General features: G+C 39.1%; 1 protein-coding gene across 3 annotated transcripts in view; it reads right to left on the reverse strand.

Moving 5' to 3' along the window:
- The window catches only part of cntn4 (contactin 4), a 178035-nt gene that overhangs the window by 148572 nt on the left and 4733 nt on the right, over positions 1-24730 (reverse strand). For all 3 annotated transcript variants that reach the window (XM_023996149.1, XM_023996147.1, XM_023996148.2), the window contains exon 2: positions 4078-4217. In XM_023996149.1, coding sequence (XP_023851917.1) covers positions 4078-4132 — 55 coding nt within the window. In that variant the 5' untranslated portion in view covers positions 4133-4217. The remainder of the gene's footprint in view (positions 1-4077; positions 4218-24730) is intronic.

The raw sequence follows: 24730 nt of genomic DNA on the forward strand, positions 1-24730 counted from the left end.
GCGTTTGAGCCAATCAGTTGTGTTGTGAGAAGGTAGGCTTGGTACAGTGCCTTGCAAAAGTATTCATCCCCCTTGGCGTTTTTCCAATTTTGTTGCATTACAACCTGTAATTTAAATAGATTTTTATTTGGATGTCATGTAATGGACATACACAAAATGGTCCAAATTGGTGAACTGAAATGAAAAAAAAAAAAGTTTTATTATTTTATTTTTATGGAAAAGTGGTGCGTGCATATGTATTCACCCCGTTTGCTATGAAGCCCCTAAATAAGATCTGGTGCAACCGCAATTCAATTCAGAAGTCACATAATTAGTGAAATAAAGTCCACCTGTGTGTCACATGATCTCAGTATATATACACCTGTTCTGAAAGGCCCCAGAGTCTGCAACAATACTAAGCAAGGGGCACCACCAAGCAAGCGACACCATGCAGACCAAGGACCTCTCCAAACAGGTCGGGGACAAAGTTGTGGAGAAGTACAGATCAGGGTTGGGTTATAAAAAAATATCAGAAACTTTGAACATCCCACGCAGCACCATTAAAACCAAAAAATAAGAGAGGGCCGCCCACCAAAACTCATGGACCAGGCAAGGAGGGCATTAATCAGAGAGGCAACAAAGAGACCAAAGATAACCCTGAAGGACCTGCAAAGCTCCACAGCGGAGATTGGAATATCTGTCAATAGGACCACTTTAAGCCGTACAATCCACAGAGCTGGGCTTTACGGAAGAGTGGCCAGAAAAAAGCCATTTCTTAAAGAAAAATAAATTTGCAAACACGTTTGGTGTTTGCCAAAAGGCATATGGGAGACTCTCCAAACATATGGAAGAAGGTACTCTGGTCAGATGAGACTAAAATTTTGCTTTTTGTCTATCAAGGAAAACTCTATATCTGGAGTTTTCCTTGATGGACCTCTCATCAGCTCGAGAATACCATACCATTCCTTCAATTCTGACCAGTTTCCCAGTCCCTGCCAATGAAAAACATCCCCACAGTATGATGCTGCCACCACCTTGCTTCACTGTGGGGATGTTTTTCATTGGCAGGGACTGGGAAACTGGTCAGAATTGAAGGAATGTTGGATGGTGCTAAATACAGGGAAATTCTTGAGGGAAACCTGTTTCAGTCTTCCAGAGATTTGAGACTGGGACGGAGGTTCACCTTACAGCAGGACAATGACCCTAAGCATACTGCTAAACCAACACTCGAGTGGTTTAAGGGGAAACATTTAAATGTCTTGGAATGGCCTGGTCAAAGCCCAGACCTCAATCCAATTGAGAATCCGTGGTATGACTTAAAGATTGCTGTACACCAGTGGAACCCATCCAACTTGAAGGAGCTAGAGCAGTTTTGCCTTAAATAATGGGCAAAAATCCCAGAGGCTCGATGTGCCAAGCTTATATAGACACACCACAAGAGACTTGCAGCTGCAATTTCTGCAAAAGGTGGCTCTACAAAGTATTGATTTTGGGGGGGTGAATAGTTATGCACGCTCAAGTTGTCTTATTTCTTTATCTTATTTCTTGTTTGTTTCACAATAAAATTATTATAATATTTTGCATCTTCAAAGTGGTACGCATGTTGTGAAAATCAAATGATTACAAACCCCCCAAAAATTCCAGGGTGTAAGTCAACAAAATAGAAAAAATGCCAAGGGGGGTGAATACTTTCGCAAGCCACTGTATACAGAAGATAGTCCTTTTTGGTAAAAGACAAGAATTATGGCAAAAACAGCTCAAATAAACAAAGAGAAACGACAGTTCACCATTACTTTAAAACATGAAGGTCAGTCAATGCGGAAAATTTCAAGAACTTTGTGCAGTTGCAAAAACCATCAGGCGCTATTTTGAAACTGGCTCTCATGAGGACCGCCACAGGAAAGGAAGACCCAGACTTACCTCTGCTGCAGAGGATACGTTTATTAGAGTTAACTGCACCTCAGATTGCAGCCCAAATAAATGCTTCACAGAGTTCAAGTAACAGACACATCTCAACATCAACTGTTCAGAGGAGACTGCGTGAATCAGGCCTTCATGGAATTGCTGCAAAGAAACCACTAGTAAAGGACACCAATAATAAGAAGAGACTTGCTTGGGCCAAGAAACACGAGCAATGGACATTAGACCGGTGGAAATCTGTCCTTTGGTCTGATGAGTCCAAATTTGAGATTTTTGGTTCCAACTGCCGTGTCTTTATGAGACGCGGAGTAGGTGAACGGATGATCTCCGCATGTGTGGTTCCCACCATGAAGCATTGAGGTGTGATGGTGCTTTGCTGGTGACACTGTCTGTGATTTGTTTAGAATTCAAGGCACACTTAACCAGCATGGCTACCACAGCAATCTGCAGCGATATGCCATCCCATCTGGTTTGCGCTTAATGGGATTATCATTTGATTTTCAACAGAACAATGACCCAACACACCTCCAGGCTGTGTAAGGGCTATTTGACCAAGAAGGAGAGTGATGGAGTGCTGCATCAGATTACCTGGCCTCCACAATCACTCGACCTCACCCAATTGAGATGGTTTGGGATGAGTTGGACCGCAGAGTGAAGGAAAAGCAGCCAACAAGTGCTCAGTATATGTGGGAACTCCTTCAAGACTTTTGGAAAAGCATTCCAGGTGAAGCTGGTTGAGAGAATGCCAAGAGTGTGAAAAGCTGTCATCAAGGGGGAATGTTGGCTACTTTGAAGAATCTCAAATATAAAATACACTCTTTTGGTTACTACATGATTCAATATGTGTTATTTAAAAGTTTTGATGTCATCACTATTATTCTACAATGTAGAAGATCATGTATTTTTTAAGCATACAATATAGTTCAGTATTTGAATTATGTATTTTAGACAGTCATTATTGCTCATCTTCATGAAGAGTGTTAATAATTTCGGACCCCACTGTACACAATAGAGAATAATTTACACACACACACACACACACACACACACACACACACACACACACACACACACACACACACACACACACACACACACACACACACACACACACACACAAGTCAGGTCAGACTAATTCAGCTCATGAGCTCTCCATCAGCAGCAGATTTTGATTTAGAATGATACATTCATGTGTTTATGCAACATGTTAGTGCATCGAATTGTATCACAGAGGAAGAAATCGCATCGATTCTTTCTCTAATCACAATGAATCACACTGAATCGTTTCAAACTAAAACGTACCGTTCCTGTATCGTATCGGAGACCATGAACCTAGATACGTATCGACACATCTTGAAGGGAAATATGCCATCCATCATCCACCATCCACAACGCAGACGTCATCAGCAACCTTTGACCTTTGTTCCTTTCCCATCCCCCTTAGCCCCCAAATGTTTCTGTAACCTTAAGAACTATCATCTGACATCCAAACAGATAGTGACAGGAGTTATATGAAACAATGAAGCTTTGATATCAATGTTAATGTTATCAATGATTCTTTATATGTATTTAACCTAATTATGTATATTTTACGAAAATTAGAGGAGAGCTTCTCTGATCACCAAACCAAATAACGCCAAATCGAGTTACTGCAAGCGGCAACCATTCGATTGTGACAGTAGAAGTCCAAAGCTTCTATTTTCACCTGTCATTGTCTAATATTTCAAATTTTTGGCCTTGACTCTGCAGTACATTCTACTGTATGAACATGATGCAGTCTTAGTTTACCCCAGAACAAAGGTCATTGCCATTTTTTCCTCTGCTGATTAAATCTCACACTCTTTTGCAATCAATGCATTACATTTAATATTTCTGTCTTTAATTTCATATCCGCAACCCAATCTCCTTGTTTATATTCATAACGATTACGCTAACTGCAGTCAACCTTTACTGACTGCCTACCATACAATTACAATTATTTCCGTTAACAACCTCCTTTATTATTAAATACATTTTACAACCTCATTATTTGTATGTTAATGTTTCCCCGTGTCATGTGTTACTTGAGCTAGCTTCATTCTAAACTATGGCTTTCACACTGCAACCTGCCCAAAATACATATGAATGAGACACAAAACTTCACAAAGATAGCTCTTGCTTGCATCAAAAGTTATTTACCTGCTAGGCACCCCATGAGTGACTGCAGCAACAGCAGTTTCCATAGCAACGTCATCTTCAGTTTTGTGGGGTCAAAGTAGACTCACATCCAATCACAAATGTATGGAGAAATCCTTTCGGTACCTTTCTGGGTCTTCACTCTATACAAAAAGAAACAGTTGTAATGAATACCATGATAAGACAGAAAGACAGTCTTTTATCAGCACTTGAGAAAAGTGCTGATAAAGGACTCTAAAGAACTCTAACATTTAACTAGGCAAGTCAGTTAAGAACAAATTCTTATTATCAATGACGGCCTAGGAACAGTGCCCCTGCCTCGTTCAGGGGCATTGATTGAACATTAAGAGAATTGAAGGAATATGATGACATTTCTCACTTCTGATAACATGTCAAGGACTAGGGAAATGCTTTTCAAAATGTTGCCCTTTACAGCAGCATGTACACAGACTGTACACATTCAGTCATGTGCAGCGCTTTCATACCCCTTGACCTACTCCACATTTTCGGGGGTTACAGCCTGAATTCAAAAAGGATTAAATATATGTTTTTCTCACCCATCTACACACAAAACAACATAATGACAAAGTGAAAACAAGCTTTAAGTAATGTTTGCAAATTCATTGATAATGAAATACAGAAATATCTCATTTACATAAGTATTCACACCCCTGAGTCAATACTTTGTAGAAGCACCTTTGACAGTGATAACAGCTGTGAGTCTTTCTAGGTAAGTCTCTAAGAGCTTTCCATACCTGGATTGTGCAACATTTACTCATTATTCTTTTCAAAATTCTTCAAGCTCTGTCAAATTGGTTTTTGATCATTGCTAGACAACCATTTTCAAGTATTGACATAGATGTTCAAGTAGATTTAAGTCAAAACTGTAACTCGTTCACTCGGGAACATTCACTGTCTTCTTGGTAAGCTACTCCAATGTACTAGATTTGGCCTTTTGTTTTCGGTTATTGTCCTGCTATATTAATCTCCCAGTGTCTGGTGGAAAGCAGACTGAACCAGGTTTCCCTCTAGGATTTTGCCTGTGCCTAGCTCCATTCCCTTTCTTTTTTATCCTTAAAAACTACCCAGTCCTTAACATTACAAGCATACCCATAACATGATGCTGCCACCACTATGCTTGAAAATATATAATGTGTTGTATTGGATTTCCCCCCAACATAACACTTTCTGACAAAAAGTGAATTGCTTGGCCACATTTTCTGCAGTATTACTTTAGTGGCTTGTTGCAAACGAGATGTTTATTCTGGCTTCCTTCTTTCAATCTGTCAATTAAGTTAGTATAGTGTAACTACAATGTTGTTGGTCCATCTTCAGTTCTCTTATCACAGCCATTAAACTCTGTAACTGTTTTAAAGTCACCATTGATCTCATTGTGAAATCCCTGACCGGTTTCCTTCCTCTCTGACAACTAAGCAGCTTTAAGTCAAAACTGTAACTCATCCAGCCCTATGACAACTCAACAGCTTCTACCCCCAAGCCATTAGACTGCTGAACAATTCATAAAAATCGCCACCGGACAAGTTACATTGACCCCCCCCCCTCTTGTACACTGCTGCTACTCGCTGTTTGTTTGTTACCTATGCATATTCACTTCGCCCCCACCTACATGTACAGATTACCACAACTAGCCTGTACCCCTGCACACTGACTCAGTACCAGTACCCCTGTATATAGCCTCATCATTGTTATTCTTATTGTGTTACTTTTTATTATTACTTTTTATTTTAGCCTATCTGTAACGGTTCTCCTCTTCCTCTGAAGAGGAGGAGCATGGATTGAACCAAGACGCAGCGTGATACTTAGACATGATATTTATTTAGACACGACAAAACAACGAAGACAAAAAACGAACTATACTTGAATTAACTAACAAAATAACAAAACGAATGTAGACAGACCTGGACGTAAGAACTTACATGTAACACGAAGAACGCATGAACAGGGAAATGACTACATAAAAACCGAACGAACAAACAAAATGAACAAACAAACCGAAACAGTCCCGTATGGTGCAACATAGACAGACACTAACACAGGAGACAACCACCCACGACAAACAATGTGACAACACCTACCTTAATATGATTCTCAATCAGAGGAGATGAAAACCACCTGCCTCTAATTGAGAACCATATTAGGTACCCATTAACCAACATAGAAACAGAAAACATAGACTGCCCACCCAAACTCACGTCCTGACCAACTAACACATACAAAAACTAACAGAAAACAGGTCAGGAACGTGACACTATCTGGTAAATATTTTCTCTTCTTGAACTGTACTGTTGGATAAGGGATTGTAAATAAGCATTTCACGGTAAAGTCTACACTTGTTGTATTCGGCGCATGTGGCAAATTAAGTTTGATTTGATTTGAGTTAGGAAGGATGCCTGTATATTTGTAGTGACAGGGTGTATCGATACACCATCCAAAGTGTAATTAATAACTTCACCATTCTTAAAGCGATATTCAATGTCTGCTTTTTAAAATGTTTACCTATCTACTGTACCAATAGGTGCACTTCATTGCGAGTCATTGGAAAACCTCTTTGTTCTTTGTGGTTGAATCTGTGTTTGAAATTCAGTGCTCGACTGAGGGACCTTGTGTTAAACACTATTACATTTACATTTATTATTGCACACAGTGAGTCCATGCAAATTCTTATGTGACTTGTTAAGCAAATTTTTACTCCTGAACTTATTTAGGCTTTCCATAACAAAGGGGTTGAATACATATTGACTCAAGATATTTTAGCTTTTCGTTTTTTATTAATTTGTAAAAAAAAATATAAAAACATAATTCCACTTTTATATTATGGGGTATTGTGTGAAGGCCAGTGACAACAAAATCTCAATTTAAGTCTGTATTCAAAGTATGAATACTTTCTGAAGGCACTGTATATTTAGATCTAGTAAATGATGGATGTATAAGAAATTAAGCCTTGAGAGAGAAATGTGCAAAGAGATTGCCTTAAAGTATACATCAATGAATGAATGAAATAAATTAGTTATAAAAATGACTCAATATTCTCTTTCACCAAATCGCTATTACATGTAACTCTGAATGCACAGCGTTGGTTTTATAGAGAGTTGCTGATGGGCTGGTTCAGAAGTACTATAAAAAAAATTAAACATACATTACTCCCTTTTTCTGCCTACCAAAGTCAAGCTGGAGCCTATTCTATTAACTAAAAAGTTAGAGGGAAAACAAAAAAAAGAGCACTTATTTTCATTTTTGGCACAGCGATTACTACATGCCTTTCCATATCCTTGACAAATAGAGAGAATCCTATTTTAAGCCTATTTTAGAAGCTCCCTCTGAAACATACAGTGGCGTACCTACACAGAATAATACCCATTCACTGTTATGTTCATAAATGTTGCAAGACATAGCAAGAGAATGGGTGTGAAAAACTCCAGCGATCCCACTAGTGTCAACGTCCGATGTGTTTTATTCCCCAGCAGAAATACCAGGGGTATCGGCATGAGATCAGTACCCAAACCTCAAAACGCCTGCATTGTGTCAGTGGGATAGTAATTCTCTGTGTGCTCCGGTGGGCCTTCGATGTAGAGGGCAGGAGGGAAGATGGGAGGGGGGGGGGATCTGCAGGGGGAGACAAATAAAATCAATGCCATCCAGAGACGCAGTGTCCCAGGGCAGTACTTTTAAAACATTAGCTTAATGTACCCTGTTGCCCTATAGACAATATACAGTAATGCTCTCTATTTTGGTAGAAAAGTAGTTAATGGTGAACTTTTAAACATTACATGGTAATTTTGATGCAGGGCTTTTGTTATAGTCAGTCTTTGAATATGTATTACATATAGTCATTCTTCTGCTGTTGAAAGACAAATATGATCCAATTACTGATTCATTCAGTGGCTGACACAATCAATTGCTGCATTGTAGAAATTTGAATTACAAATTTCCCTTTCATCTCGCCTGCTCAACACCAACCCCCAAAAAACAACACATTTTTTGAGAGGACTAAATAATATATATACACGACAGGAGGTTGGTTGCACATTAATTCGGGAGAACGGGCTCGTTCTAATGACTGGAGTGGAATGATAACAAATACATCAAACACATGGTTTCCATGCCATTCCATCTGCTCCATTACAGACATTATTATGAACCGTTCTCCCTTCAGTATCCTCTGGTGATATACACAGAGTATACTAAACATCAAGTGCCCCTTCCTAATATTGAGTTTTGAGTTGTACCCCCCGTTCCACAGGGATGCTGGCCCATGTTGACTCCAATGCTTCCCACAGTTGTGTCAAGTTGCCTGGATGACCTTTGGGTGGTGGACCATTCTTGATACGCACGGGAAACTGTTGAGCGTGAAAACCTCAGCACCTTTACAGATCTTGACACAAACCGGTACGCCTAGCACCTACCCTGTTCAAAGGCACTTCAATCTTTTATCTTACCCATTTACCTTCTGAATGGCACACATACACAATCCATGTCTCAATTGTCTCAAGGCTTAAAAATCCTTCTTTAATCTGTCTCCTCCCGTTTATCTACACTGATAGAAGTGGATTTAACCATTGACAACAGTAAGGGATCATTCACCTGGATTCACCTGGTCAGTCTATGTCATGGAAAGAGCAGGTGTTCAGAATGTTTTGTACACACAGTACACACAGTACTGTACCAGTCAAAAGTTTGGACACACCTACTCATTCAAGGGTTTTTCTTTATTTTTATTACTTTCTACATTGTAGAATAATAGTGAAGACATCAAAACTATGAAATAACACATACGAAATCATGTAGTAACCAAGTCCATATTATGTCAAGAACATCTCAAAAAGGCAAAGAGAAACGACAATCCATCATTACTTTAAGCCATTCAGAAAATTTCAAGAACTTTGAAAGTTTCTTCAAGTGCAGTCGCAAAAACCATCAAGCACTATGATGAAACTGGCTCTCGTGAGAACCGCCACATGAAAGGAAGCCCCAGAGTTAACTCTGCTGCAGAGAATAAGTTCATTAGAGTTACCAGCCTCAGAAATTGCAGCCCAAATAAATGCTTCACAGTTCAAGTAACAGACACATCTCATCATCAACTGTTCAGAGGAGACGCCGTGAATCAGGCCTTCATGGTCGAATTGCTGCAAAGAAACCACTAGTAAAGGACACACATAAGAAGAAGTGACTTGCTTGGGCCAGGAAACATGAGCAAATCTGTACAGGTGGAAATCTGTACTTTGGTCTGATGAGTCCAAATGTGAGATTTTTGGTTCCAACCGCCATGTCTTTGTGAGATGCAGAGTAGGTGAACAGATTATCTCTGCATGTGTAGTTCTCAACATGAAGCATGAAGGAGGAGTTGTGATGGTGTGGGGGTGCTTTGCTGGTGACACTGTCAGTGATTTATTTAGAATTCAAGGCACACTTAAACAACAGGACAATGACAAGGGCTATTTAACCAAGAAGGAGAGTGATGGAGTGCTGCATCAGATGACCTGGCCTCCACAATCACCTGACCTCAACACAATTGAGATGGTTTGGGATGAGTTGGACTGCAGAGTAAAGGAAAAGCAGCCATCAAGTGCTCAGCATATGTGGGAAGGTGTTGAGAGCATGCCAAGAGTGTGCAAAGCTGTCATCAAGGCAAAGGGTGGCTACTTTGAAGAAACTCAAATATAAAATATATTTTGATTAATTTAACACATCATACTTTGGTTAGTACATGATTCCATATGTGTATTTCATAGTTTTGAAAAACCCTTGAATGAGTATTTAACGAGTGCGCTGAGAGTCGGGAAGCAAGTTTAGGGAGTGAGTGTTTTAATAAATAAACGAAACACAAATAACGCACCGACATGACAACAGAGTCAATAACACCTGAGGAAAGAACCAAGGGGAGTGACAGATATAGGGAAGATAATCAAGGAGGTGATGGAGTCCAGGTGAGTGTCATGAGGTGCTGGTGTACGAGACGATGGTGACAGGTGTGCGGAATAATCAGCAGCCTGATGACCTAGAGGCCGGAGAGGGAGTATACGTGACAGAGTAGCTATGTCCAAACCAGTGGTGTAAAGTACTTAAGTAAAAATACTTGAAAGTACTACTTAAGTAGTTTTTTTGGGCATCTGTACTTTACTTAACTATTTATATTTTTGAAATGTTTTACTTTTACTTCACTACATTCCAAAAGAAAATGATGTACTTTCTACTCCATACATTTTCCCTGACACCCAAAAGTATTCGTTACATTTTGAATGCTTAGCAGGACAGGAAAAGTGTCTAATTCACACACTTATCAAGAGAACATTCCTGGCCATCCCTACTGCCTCTGATCTGGCGGACTCACTAAACACATGCTTCGTTTGTAAATGATGTCTGAATGTTGGTGCCTGCCCCGGGCTATCCGTAACTTAAAATAATAAGAAAATGGTGCCTTTTGGTTTGCTTAATATAAGGAATTAGAAATGATTTATACTTTTACTTTTGATACTTAAGTATATTTGAGCAATTACATTTACTTTTGATACTTAAGTATATTTAAAACCAAAAACCTTTAGACTTTTACTCAAGTAGGAAATTGCAGGGTGACTTTTACTTTTATTTGAGTCATTTTCTATTAAAGTATCTTTACTTTTACTCAAGTATGACAATTGGGTACTTTTTCGACCACTAGTCCAAACTTTTGACTGGTACTGTATATATACTGTATATATTCTGTATGCATCTCGAAACTAGTGATTATTCAAAGTAAATATGAAAACAATGAGCTTAAAACAGAGTACCTCTTTTTAGGGGTCTAAAATGTTTGCACAGACTTCTAAGGAATAACAGCTAACTGCCTTATGTGCTGATGTTTGAGGTTTTGTTGGTTCCTCTGAGGGTTATCTTAGAATATTTACACTTTATTGGAGCGGTTCCTGTTACGGACCTTGTCAATGCATATTTACACAAAACCATCCTTGAAATACAACATAAACAATCTGAATGAACCCGCATTGCGGTTTTCCTTGAATTGATTAAATTGCGGAATTTGTTTAATTTACTAACTGTTTTGACAAACACATTAAAAAGTGCCAAATGGGAGAGGTATTTGGTTTTGAGTAGCAGGGAGAGGAATAAATATGTAAATGAAACACAGTGGGGGTAGGCAGTAAGATTTGCGCAGCTTGCCATAGAGTCTGAGAGAAGAATACAGAATAAGTCTGAGGCAAATGTCAGAAGCTGCCTCTGGAAACACTGTGTACACTGGATAGAAAGGTATTACAGCAATATGACAAGTTAAGTAATGCAATGTACCATTTGCAAAGCTTCTATAAAAAACAAGCTGCAATAATCTTATGTCCCTCGGGTAAATACATGTTTATTCATAGAGTAGAAGTATATAATAATGTAATAACCCACACCATCCCATTACGCCACAACCAGGCTCTTGTTAGCATTTCACTATCGAAACAGAGGCAGAAGCAGCACTGAAAGTCTCCTTCAGTTCTTGCTTACTGAAATGTAATACTACATTTCAAAGACATGCTTGAGTAATGCAATAATCATATGTTTCAAAACACTAGGAGCAGGAAATCAATATGGGACCAGAGTATTGTATTTTCTTCACTTTCTGAAAAATAAGGACTGAGAATGAAGCCTGGATTTGTCTGAGTGGGTCACATGTAATATCTTATCTTAATTTATTTCAATCAGTGTCTTCTAATGAATCCCTCTCCTTCAAGATTGAAGCTATATTTCCTCACTCTGCTTATTGACAAGATGTATTTCCTTTAGCATCAGCTGGGAAGAGCTGGCTGCAAGATCAACTATTCATTTGGACCACCTCAATGACATGCATAACCTTGTATGCCTTGTCTACGTATAGCTATTTCTGTAAATATAATTTGTTTATATAATAACACATCTGTAAAAAAAATGAATTGCTATAATTACATTTGTTCGGTCCAATGCAAGACGGTTTCAGTTTCCATTCGTCCTCATTAAAATGTACTGAAGACTGACTGTATATTATACCACCGTAAATTACAAATGAATGACACACAAAGCATGTTTCAAAGTACTTACATTTTCGGCATTATGGCAGAAGTGTTTAATTTACGCAAAGGATCAAAAGATAATTGCAACATTTAAATATTTTGAAAAAAGATATTAATGCAACAGGTAAAGTGTTGGTCCCATGTTTCATTGGCTGAAATAAAATATCCTAGAAATGTGTTTACACCCCTGTTACTGAGCATTTCTCCTTTCCCAAGAATCCATCCACCTGACAGCTGTGGCATATCAAGAAGCTGATTAAACAGCATGTTCATTACACAGGTGCACTCTGTGCTGGGCACAACAAAAGGCCACTCTAAAATGTGCAGTTTTGTCACACAACACAATGCCACAGATGTCTCAAGTTTTGAGGGTGCGTGCAGTTGGCAAGCCTCCAATGTCATTTTAGAGAATTTGGCAGTACTTCCAACGGGCCTCACAACCGCAGACCACGTGTATGGCGTTGTGTGGGCGAGCGGTTTGCTGATGTCAACGTTGTGAACAAAGTGCCCCATGGTGGCGGTGGGGTTATGGTATGGGCAGGCATAAACTACGGACAATAAACACAATTGCATTTTATTGATGGCAATTTGAATACACAGAGATACCGTGATGCGATCCTGAGGCCCATTGTCGTGCCATTCATCCTACGCCATCACCTCATTTTTCAGCACGATAATACACAGCCCCATGTCGCAAGGATCTGTACACAGTTCCTTAAAGCTGAAAATATCCCAGTTCTTCCATGGCTTGCATACTCACCAGACATGTCACCCATTGAGCAAGTTTGGAATGCTCTGAGTTGACGTGTATGACAGAGTGTTCCCGTTTCCGCCAATATCCAGCAATTTCGCACAGCCATTGAAGAGGAGTGGGACAACATACCACAGGCCATAATCAATGGCCTGATCAACTCTATGCAAAGGAGATGTGTCGCGCTGCATGACGCAAATGGTGGTCATACCAGATACTGACGGGTTTTCTGATCCACGCCCCTACCTTTTTTTTGTGTATCTGTGACCAACAGATGCATATATGTATTCCCAGGCATGTGAATTCCATAGATTAGGGAGGGCCTAATTTATTTATTTCAATTGACTGATTTCCTCATATGAACTGTAACTCAGTAAAATCTTTGAAATTGTTGCATGTTGCATTAATATTTTTCTTCAGTATAGCTTTGTAGCCTGAAGGCTTTTCTGTGAGAAGCTTTGCGATGTCCAATGTCTTTCGTTTGTAGTGTGACTTGGTAAAATGGAGACATGTCATGATATTGTACCAAATGGTGCGTGGTGAGCAATGGAGGTCAGATTACTAACCATTGATTAGCTTTCCTGAATGATGTATACCTACAGTATACTTACAAGGATACATACATCATAGCATATGCCTATTATAACACATACAAAGGTAGGCTCAACATTTACACATTTACAATACACTATGCCTCAATAGAGCTAAGAGAATGACAGAATGAGTTATTACATAAGCTATTGTATAATTATCAGATATTGTATTTTACTGGGCATTCGTAATGCTTCAGTAATGACTACAGGTGTCCTAATTAATCAGAAACCATGTGAACTTCAACTGTGATAAAGGTTTTGACAGACATGGTCTACCAGACATGTATTTACTTTGAAGTCTTAACTGGGATGTCTCTCTCTCATAGTCCTGCCACAGAGACTATTGATGTAGTAGAAAGATCCAAGGAGCACCCACAGCCAGTTCACACCATGACAATATTACAACAGTCCCTTCCAGGATAAAGCACATCCATGAATGGGAACAGAAACATTAAAAACTGTTGTAAGGAAGTAAATACAATAGCTACATATAAGAAAGGAGGGTGATTCCAGCATTAAAAAAAAACGTTTTAATGTCTCACAGAATGGACAAACAAAATAGAAATGAAGCTTTTGATGTGTGTGTCTATAGTACCACTTGGGGGGAGAGTACAGGTAATTTACGAAAGTTACCAGAATCTTTAGTAATTTTGGTAATTAACAGGTAATCAATGGCGGTAAATGTAGTAACTTATACTTGAATAACTTATAAAAAATGTATTCATATATAGAATTTATTTTTTATATATGTGTCCATATTGTCCATGCGTTTCTAGTGGATAGACCATATGGTTCAAGAGAAAATAACATAACATAACATCAATTAACTCTGCAACTCTTCCAACTATTGACTTTTTTCACGATTGCCACCAGTTTGGTGCCAAAACAACAACAAAGACATTGACCTAAAATAAATAAAAGTGTGTAAAAAATATATAAAGAATATTTCATGCTGAAACCCTCATATTTAACACAGATGGTTGGTGGTTTATATTTAGGATAATGTTTTTTCAGCTTTGTCATATATATGTTGTTATTTTAAAATCAATGTATTTTAGTTTTGATATGTTTTACATGTCATAAGGCCACACAGAGGGCCCGAGATAATTACAGACACCTGTGATAATCTGAAGTAGCCAAAAGTGCCACTAGACATCTTGTGACAAATTACATAAAATCCTTTAAAGTTACCAAACTTCTGGTAGTTTACTGTTAAACTTAGAATGTTTTCAGTAATATACCCTCACTTTGCAACCTTATGTATACACAAAAAAGCTGACTAAATATTGGCATGATGGAGAAATAAAGCTAATAATGGATGTTACATGAAACGGACAAGCTTTTTGGGAGAATGTCTGTGAGTTAGCATGGATAGCCATTTTGAAGAAAAGGCTTGGCTGAACACAAAAACGATAATAATATGAAAAAGTCATTTCAATTCTTACTTTAGAGAGCAAAAAATGACCGCTTTAGATGATACACCCTCCGTTATGGATGTTAGACATTCTAATCTTAAAGATGTCTTGACCAAAATCTATCATAACACATTTGTTGTCATTTGGAATGTTTTAAAAATGCCTGCAGAAGGTATAGTACCACAGGATTGCATAATTATAGCCTGAATAGTACACACGACCAGGCATCACACCCAATAGGAATTTATTTTCTCTCCTTATATGTTATGTGCTGAAAGTATTCACGCCTCTCAAAAAACATTTTCCAGTGTCTGCCTGACAGCTGAAAATCTTTGCCAGTGTGTGTGCATGTAGGCTATCTGCCCCTCCCCCTCCGAAGCTACTGGAGCCTACAAGCGTGATTCAGAAATTAGGAAGAGAGCTCTTTTATTTGAGAAGACTATGGATTAACTTTTTTTACTGCTAGTTAAGGATACAATAGTTATCACGTTTCACATTGGGTTAACAAAAAAAAGGTAAAACGTGTTTTTATTAAAATTATTGTGCCGCTCTGCACACACAAGCTTGTTAGCTTGCTAGCTTGCTAGCTAGCTAGCTAACAAGCTTGTGTGTGCAGAGCGGCACACAAGCAGAGCTTGTGCAGAGCTAGCTTGCTAGCTAGCTAGCTAGCTCTGGTCCAACGTTAAGCCAACTCTCGGAAGTTCAAAGGCATTCAAAGTTCCTTGATAGAATTCCAATTAGCTCATTCATACCCCCTCCTCTCCCCTGTAACTTTTCCCCAGGTCGTTGCTGTAAATGAGAATGTGTTCTCAGTCAAGTTACCTGGTAAAATAAGGGTTAAATAAAAAATAAAAAATACAGATAGATGCCGCACCTCTTTAGGTATAATTCTGTGGGCTTAATTCAGATAATGCATATCATCACAAGATTCCCAGCGCTACAAGCGGCAGGTAGCTTAGTGGTTAGAGTGTTGGGCAAGTAACCAAAAGGTTGCTGGATCAAATCCCCAAGCTGACAAGGTAAAAATCTGTTGTTCTGCCAGTTAACCCACTGTTCCCTGGTAGGCTGTCATTTTAAATAAGAATTTGTTCTTATCTGACTTGCCAAGTTAAATAAAGGTAAATAAAAAAAGCGTCCTCCTTCACCATCTCTTGTTCTCTCTCCACCCTTAAAATTCCAGTTCCGTCTTGCACCCTACACACTCCATTACATTGGACAGACAAGTTCATAGCGAGCTGCTCTATCTGCAGTGATTGGTCAAGTAATTTATTGTCGAGCTCAATGTAAAAACATGTCGTTTTCAGAGGTTTAAAAAGGAACAGAAAGGAACAATATAAACCATTACTTTTTGGGAGATTCGAAGCAGTTCAGAACTTTATTTTGCTGGTCGAAACAGTGGAACGGAAATTTAAAAAAAGAATGGTTGTGTTTCAAATATTTAAATATTTCTAAAAAGCAGTTGCTTTCTCAGATCTGTATTCAAATAGTTAACAAAGTAGTTACTTCTGAGATCTGTATTCAAACAGTTTTGAAAAGTTGTCCCTTAGTTTTTTTTACCCCTTTTTCGTAATATCAAATTGGTCGTTACAGTCTTGTCCCATCGCTGCAACTCCCATACGGACCCGGGAGAGAGCCATTCGTCCTCTGAAAGACGACCCTGCCAAGCCACACTGCTCGCTGAACCCGGAAGCCAGCCGAACCAATGTGCTGGAGGAAACGCTGTGCAACTGGCATGCGCCCGGGTCCACCACAAGGAGTCGCTAGAGCACGATGGGACAAACCCTCTCCTAACCCAGACAACTGTGCACTGCCAAATTGACCCTGGGATCGAAGTGTAGTCTGTAGTGATGCCTCTACTACTGCGATGCAGTGCCTTAGACTGCTGCAACCCTCGGGAGGCCTCAAAGTAGTCACTTTTTGAGATCTGTATTAAAATAGTTTGCAAAAGTAGTCCTTTTTTGGGGGATCTGCATTCAAAAAGTTATAGTCACGTACAAAGTAACTATTTTTTCCCCCGGAAATGTTTTTAATTTCCACCATGCATAGTTAAAACTATAGCTAAGCCCATTGTTATAGTTATTCCAGGCCTACTTGTAAAAATGTAAAGAAACTACTATATGGCTCACAATGTATGGCTATCAACCTCCGAAAATACATATACCTACATTCTCCTTCTCATGGTTCTTTGTATTGGGATGTTACCAAGCTAAGGTAAGCTATGGCGACGGTGAAACACTCCCTGTCTGTGAGAATCTCATAATACTCTGTCTGGAACCAGTGTGTTGCATTGGTTTGACTTGTTGTATAACCACCATAATGAACATCAGAACAAAGGAGCAGACAGTTTAGAGCTAAAACACAGCACACAAATCCCTTTCTTCGCCCTATAAGCTAGTGTTTCATGCAGCAAGCGTTTCATGAGTGTCAAATAGAATGATCCTGAAGCGGTGCAGCCTCTGCCAGCTCGGAGCACAATAAACAGAGACACTACTATAAAACTGCTCAACTATCAAGATGTCCAAGAGTGCTGTTGATGATACAATTGCTGTACTGTTTAAAGATATAAGACATGATTCAAGAAGCCTGTTCTGATCAATAAATATTCCAGTAATGTTCACAAAAATATAGATTGAATATCCAAAAGATTTGCCTAGAACTACAAGCTACAAGTATCAACTTGAAGTATTAATCACTTCTCATATCAACCAAACCAATTCCCATTCGCATGCATGTGATTTAGTAGCCAATTCCCCTGACTATCGTTGCCGTGCCATGCTATGCCAGACATATGGCATGGCAGCCATAGTCCAAGGGATTGGCTAAAGCACTAACATCTCTGAAACTAGGCTACAACATCAGTGCCTCATTTCACTAACAGACTGGTACCATCATCATCTGTTCCCTGATAAAAGGCCCAGCTGAAACACAGTGGGTGTTATCGGTGGTGACTAGATATTGGCAGTGGACAGTTAAGGCTTGTAGACCATCCAGGGTGATATTACAGGCTTCATTACTTACATCATCATGTCTCTCGATCCCCTACTCACTGTGGTGTCGCACACCAGCTGGATTACAATAGAATGTGTTTCCTCATTATAAAACCCAATAAAGGCTGAACAACTGGAGTCGTGCGCAGTTATTCAACTCCATATAATGATGTCAAAGAATGCAGCATTACCCTTTCTGTGAAGTCGAGAATGCAGCATTACCCTTTCTGCGAAGTCGAGAATGCAGCATTACCCTTTCTGTGAAGTCGAGAATGCAGCATTACCCTTTCTGTGAAGTCGAGAATACAGCATCAACATCAACACCCCAAACCATACTTGACATGGATGCTTGGATTTCCTTGTAGGAAATACAGCGAAAAGAATGACAATGACAATTGTGCCAGCGCTCCCTTATAAAATAGATATTCGTCTCAACATGATTCACATGGATAAATAACGAATATAAAGAAAAAGAATAGTTGCATTCAGAGGAAATTGAATCACATCCCAGGCTCACTGGTACAGTACATCATAACTCGCCTGCCATACAGGACAGTATATGGACATTTCTATTGATAGAATGACTGTATGAAACAGACTATTTGGATTCTTCAAGATGGTTTCAAGAGATCTTTAGGGATTATGGCAATTTGAATCTATTTCCCCAGAGTCAGATGAACCCGTGGATACCATTTTTATGTATCTGTGTCCAGTATGAAGGAAGTTAGAGGTAGTTTCACAGGCCAAATGCTAACTAGCTTAAAATGGTATCCACAAGTTCATATGACTCTGGCTTCATTGCCAAAATCTCGAACTATCCCTTTAAATTGCTGACCTTTTTAACATGGCAAGCAGAGAAGAGACTTTTCATAATCTGCTGTGATTGATGTGTATTTGACAGCAGATACTTCATGGCGTGTTGCTTTGTACACTTGTAAGGCAGACTAGATAACGCTGCTCGCTGCATACACAGTACTCTATAGTGGATTATATACACATAAACTAAGCCATTCTGGTGGCCTACTTCCCTTGAATATAGCTGTCAATTATTTCACCTCATGAGTCATATTTTCCTGCTTTTCTAGCATGGATAGTGTGTCCACCAGTGTGCTCCTGGATAGCATTTTAACACTGAATAAACATTTTCATATAATTCTTAGCCTGTTCTGCCCTTTCAGCTGATGTTCTGTCAATCACCCAGGTAAGTCCCCATGTTTAAAATGCACCAGAAAGAGGAAGGACTCCCTTATTGCTTAATAGCAGCTCTTGGAGGTCATTATTTTGCTATTTGCATGTAGCTTTCATAAGCTTTAACAATTCCTTGAAAACATTAGCAAAAACATTTTCACTTATAAGAACAACAGGGGACATTTTACTATCTGTATAAATGAGAGGAGTACACGAAGAGTACTTCTGCTGTGCAGTGTCAAACCTTCCAAGAAATGTATGTAATGTATTGTTCTGAATATTCATAATTAAACAAAGACAGCCATCAGCAGACTGTATGCTTCACAATTACTACATAAATAACACAGGCTTTGGATACAACATACTATTCATAGGATGAATACTAGCAGTATTCATATTCATATGAATTGATACCGGTGTGTTTTTCATAATGAATTGTCTAAAGTCTACAGAATGCAGACTGTTGTGAATCAGGATATTCAAATGGCCTTGTATTTGTTTCTGGTCGAACTTGTTTTACAAGATTGTATTCTATCAAATCAAATTCAATCCACTAGAAACCATAAAACAGTGCCAGAACATTGTGACATTCTGTTGAGTCATCTAGTGATCCCAATTCATCCAACTTTTCTTTCATCTCAACTATGTGAAAAGAAAATAACAATGCCTTCTGGGGCATGTTGTTTTTATTAAGCATATTTGTATTCCAATAAATGGTGGGGGAAAGAAGGCTCACAAATCACAGGCCCACCCTATGGGGGGGGGGTACCATTTTCCTCTCAAAAATAATTGCAACATCAGAGAATTTTCCCCAGTGGTACAACGATAACAAAGTGTTAAAAGATCAAAATAATTCCTTCATCTGCAATTTAAGTGCATTCTGAAGAAAAAAACACAAACTTGCCCTCTTGCTGTGATAGCTTGGAAATTAGTTGTTAGAAGCCCCCACATAAAGCATAGTTAATAATGCAATAGTTCCAGTGCTCAGATATTTACACAAGCTGATGTTACTCTTATTAGGCCTTCAATCGAATCTGTTCCCAAGGAGGGACCGTATCACACCATGTTTGAGTAAGGAAGTGATGCAGGAACAACACAGTTTGTACCATACCCCAAGGATTGTTGTGCCTCTAAGCCAAAAGAAGCCCACATCTAGCTCTAACATATTTTCCAACATACCGTACATAGCTAAAGCACAGGATTGAGGCAATATGAGTGGAATACAGCTAGGGTGTTAACTAACTGAATGATGAAGCAAGAAATACTGCAGGAGATGGAGCTGCCTTGATGTAGAATATGTTATAATGTAACTACTGTACAAGAGCAAAACCAATTCATTATCTCACTTTATCTCCTTACTAATGTATACATATTGGATGTTTAACTAACCTTAATAACTATGTTATTACATTACAAACACACTGTATTTCCAACTTCAAAGTCTGCTAATACCTCAATTCAGACAATACTTTTATGGAAAGATCTGGACAGAATTCTCCTTTCCCATCCCCTAAAGGCAGGAGGTAAAAGGTGGCAGACATGATTTACCATCCTGTAAGAATAGGAGATTTGTTGTATTGAAATCCAATCTATGGTCTGTGAGACCACAACACCTCCAGCTGTAGACTGATCTCTTAGAGCTGACCAAATGCCTCTCAGCAAATAAAAAGCCTTTTAACACAAATTGCCGTTTTTGGCTTTTTCACCTTTTATGAAGAAAAAAAACAGGACAGTGCAGGCAGATGCATTAGGAGGTAGGCTGATTTTAATTGTTGGGTCATTGGGCCATTGAAGTGTTGCTGGCTGGAATATAGTACTTGAGTAAAACGATGAGCTGTTGTAGGGCGAGCCAGCCCCTGAAGTGACTCTTATCAACTGTATGCAAGAGGTTTTATTGCCTTCTCGGGAATTCAGCCTTCTCTGTGTTGCTCAGGCCATCCCCAATTCTGTCACACCTCCGTGAAGCAGAGGTTCTGTTTCCTTTACATCCTGTAGGTCTGATATCTGATTAGAGGTTAACTTTACAGTAATACTACCTGCAAACAACTCAGATTTTAAATCTAAACATGGTAAAATGGGTATAAAAGGGTCTTAGCTTCTCTTTCTGGTGAGACCTGTGCTAGTGAGATACCTACACTCTCTCTCTCATCCTCATGGACTCTTGGGGCATGCCCTTTCAGGTGATGACTTCTCTCCCTCTGATCATGCCTAGAATAATGCCTTGTAATGCTTGTTAATGCTTGGTAACTTAAGCTTATGCCTTGTGTGTGAATCATTCATTTTACAATGTTAATAAAATATTTGCTTATGATATAGACAATTCTTATTCCTTTCTTGACCTTTCTATTACTGTAACTTAACTATAGTATCTTTCATATTTCTAAATCATCTTTCTGGAGTCAGAAAACCATTTAATGGGCTAATTGCTTAGCCTTATTACGGGTCGTATGTGAGGTATATATAATATAAATATGATAAATATTACACCACTGGTTCATTGTGGTAGATATTTTTTATTATATTATTATTCTTACGTATTCAAGAATACTGACAGTTCAACAAGTTCAATGCTTGAGCTGAAGTACAAGGACTCTCTGTACTGGTCTAAACTTTTCAACAGATGAACCTTTTACTGCAGTGGGCTAAATCAGGGTCACACAGAGTGTTTCTTGGTAGTCTTAAACAAATCTACTTTGAAACAAAAGTATACCCTACGATGTAACTACAATGATGAGATAGATGTTCCTCTTCGTTTTTATATTTTATTATCTCGCTGTCATTCTGTGTTCAACCGTGTTGGATATTGCCTAACCATCATGTCTCAAGAGGACCACAACGGAAATAAGTCCCAGACTTTACTGTGTGTTATCCTCGATGATTTTACTCATGTGCATGTACATGTATGGCTTTTCAAGTTTTATGTGTGCTCGTATTTTTTTTATGGTCAAATTAATTAACTAAAGTCAAATAAAATACCTAGTAAATCCTAGTAAAAATTCCCTGTTTTACGTCAGTTAGGATCACCACTTTATTTTAAGAATGTAAAATGTCAGAATAATAGTAGAGAGAATTATTTATTTCAGATTTTATTTCTTTCATCACACTTCCAGTGGGTAAGAAAGTTTAGATACACTCAATTAGTATTTGGTAGAATTGCCTTTAAATTGTTAAACTTGGGTCAAATGTAAGCCTTCCACAAGCTTCCCACAATAAGTTGGGTGAATTTTGGCCCATTCCTCCTGACAGAGCTGGTGTAACTGAGTCAGGTTTGTAGGCCTCCTTGCTCGCACACGCTTTTTCAGTTCTGCCCACAAATGTTCTATAGGATTGAGGTCAGGGTTTTGTGATGGCCACTCCAGTACCTTGACTTTGTTGTCCTTAAGCCATTTTGCCAGAACGTTGGAAGTATGCTTGGGGTCATTGTCCATTTGGAAGACCCTTTTTCCTCCAAACATAACAATGGTCATTATGGCCAAACAGTTCTATTTTTGTTTCATCAGACCAGAGGACATTTCTCCAAAAAGTGTGATCTTTGTCCCCATGTGCAGTTGCAAACTGTAGTCTGGCTTTTTTATGGCGTTTTGGAGCAGTGGCTTCTTCCTTGCCGAGCGGTCTTTCAGGTTATGGCGATATAGGACCTGTTTTACTGTGGATATAGATACTTTTGTACCTGTTTCCTCCAGCATCTTCACAAGGTCCTTTGCTGTTGTTCTGGGATTGATTTGCACTTTTTGCACCAAAGTACGTTCATCTCTAGGAGACAGAACCCGTCTCCTTCCTGAGCGGTATGACAGCTGTGTGGTCCCATGGTGTTTATACTTGCGTACTATTGTTTGTACAGATGAACGTGGTACCTTCAGGCGTTTGGAAATTGCTCCCAAGGATGAACCAGACTTGTGGAGATGTTTTTCTGAGGTCTTGGTTGATTTCTTTTGATTTTCCCATGATGTCAAGCAAAGAGGCACTGAGTTTGAAGGTAGGCCTTGAAATACAGCCACAGGTACACCTCCAATTGACTCAAATTATGTCAATTAGCCTATCAGATGCTTCTAAAGCCATGACATCGTTTTCTGGAATTTTCCAAGCTGTTTATTAAAGGCACAGTCAACTTAGTGTCTGTAAACCTCTGACCCACTGGAATTGTGATACAGTGAGTTATAAGTGAAATAATCTGTCTGTAAACAATTGCTGGAAATGTTACTTGTGTCATGCACAAAGTAGATGTTCTAACCGACTTGCCAAAACTAAAGTTTGTTAACAAGACATTTGTGGAGTGGTTGAAAAACGAGTTATAATGACTCCAACCTAAGTGTACGTAACAGTACATCACAGAAGACTGAAATATAACAAAACCGTTGACATAGAAACACCGGATTTCCGTCAGTTAAAAAAAAAAGAATGTTGTTGAATTATGAAATAATAAAAGATATGAATAACATTCCACCCATGAGACCACTAGGTAATTTGACTGCAGTAAAGGTCTACTTCATAACTTCTTTAGATGCATGTTATCTGTCTGCTTGAATTGTCTGCTTGAACAAGAGGCTCAATGCTCAATGTTTTCTTTTAGCAATGCTGATAGATTTACCACCACGTTACTTCACTTTTGAAATGCTTTTATATAAAAGTGCTGCTCCACAAAAACACCACTGCTGGGTTTTGTGCTGCTGTCAGCTAGTTCATGTTTTTAGAACACATGGAATAAAACATGATGCTGTACAAACAACCAATTTGTGTAAAAGAAGGTCAAAGGGTTAGAGCTGACAGGGATGGACAGTCAGGGATGTCCTCTTTCTCTGAAAAGAAACCCTCTGTTGAAACCCTTTGGTCCCTCAGTCCCACACAGTTCTGTCTAAAAACACTATAAATGAACCATTGGACATGACGCTATACTGGAGAATGGACCTGAGGGCTGTGTCAAATGTCTCCCTCAGTTAAAACCCTTCTCATACAAAACATAGAGTATCTATTGTTGTGCCAGGGTGATTGATATGGGTATTCAAATGTAGAAATGTTCTAAAGTATTCAGATATAGTACATGTCTCTCCGCTATTCCCATTTGCATACATATGGCAAGATTGCTGCCTACACCACTGACAACTCAGCTTGGCAAAAACAATGCCTGCTTCAAAACAATGACTGACACTACACCCAATGATCCCAATGAACAAACAATTTGGCTCCTCGGCGGGCAGAGAACACCCAGATATGACACAGGAGGTGTGTAAACCGCTGTCTGTGCACTGGCAAAGTAGTATCAGGGGCCTGCAGCCTCCTTCTCATCCATAATGATGTTATGAAGAATCACACAGCACTGTTTACTTTTTAAAAAACAGCAGAGAGCAGCAGAAAAGTGGTGCTAAAGAACTGACACAGAGCATTTGTCTTTATTTGCTGCTCTTTGCCCTGTTGTTCTTTAAAGCGCCAGTGTGGCAACAACCTCAGAGGCAAGACCCTTGGACTGCACAGTTATTTGTCATAAAAGTCATTCCCCCATAGTCGTGACGCTCCAAAGAAAATACTTAGACTTCATAGTCAACAACTAGGGGCCTGCCTAATAGTCCTGCCAAACCTTCCCGGTTTGGTCAGGAGTCCCGTGGAATTACAGCGCTTTTCAACTGAGATTGTACTCACACAGTAGGGACTGTGCAGAGATGAGTGGCTTTCTGGACTATGGCAT

Source organism: Salvelinus sp. IW2-2015, linkage group LG11, assembly GCF_002910315.2.
Source record: "Salvelinus sp. IW2-2015 linkage group LG11, ASM291031v2, whole genome shotgun sequence".
NCBI lineage: Eukaryota > Metazoa > Chordata > Actinopteri > Salmoniformes > Salmonidae > Salvelinus > Salvelinus sp. IW2-2015.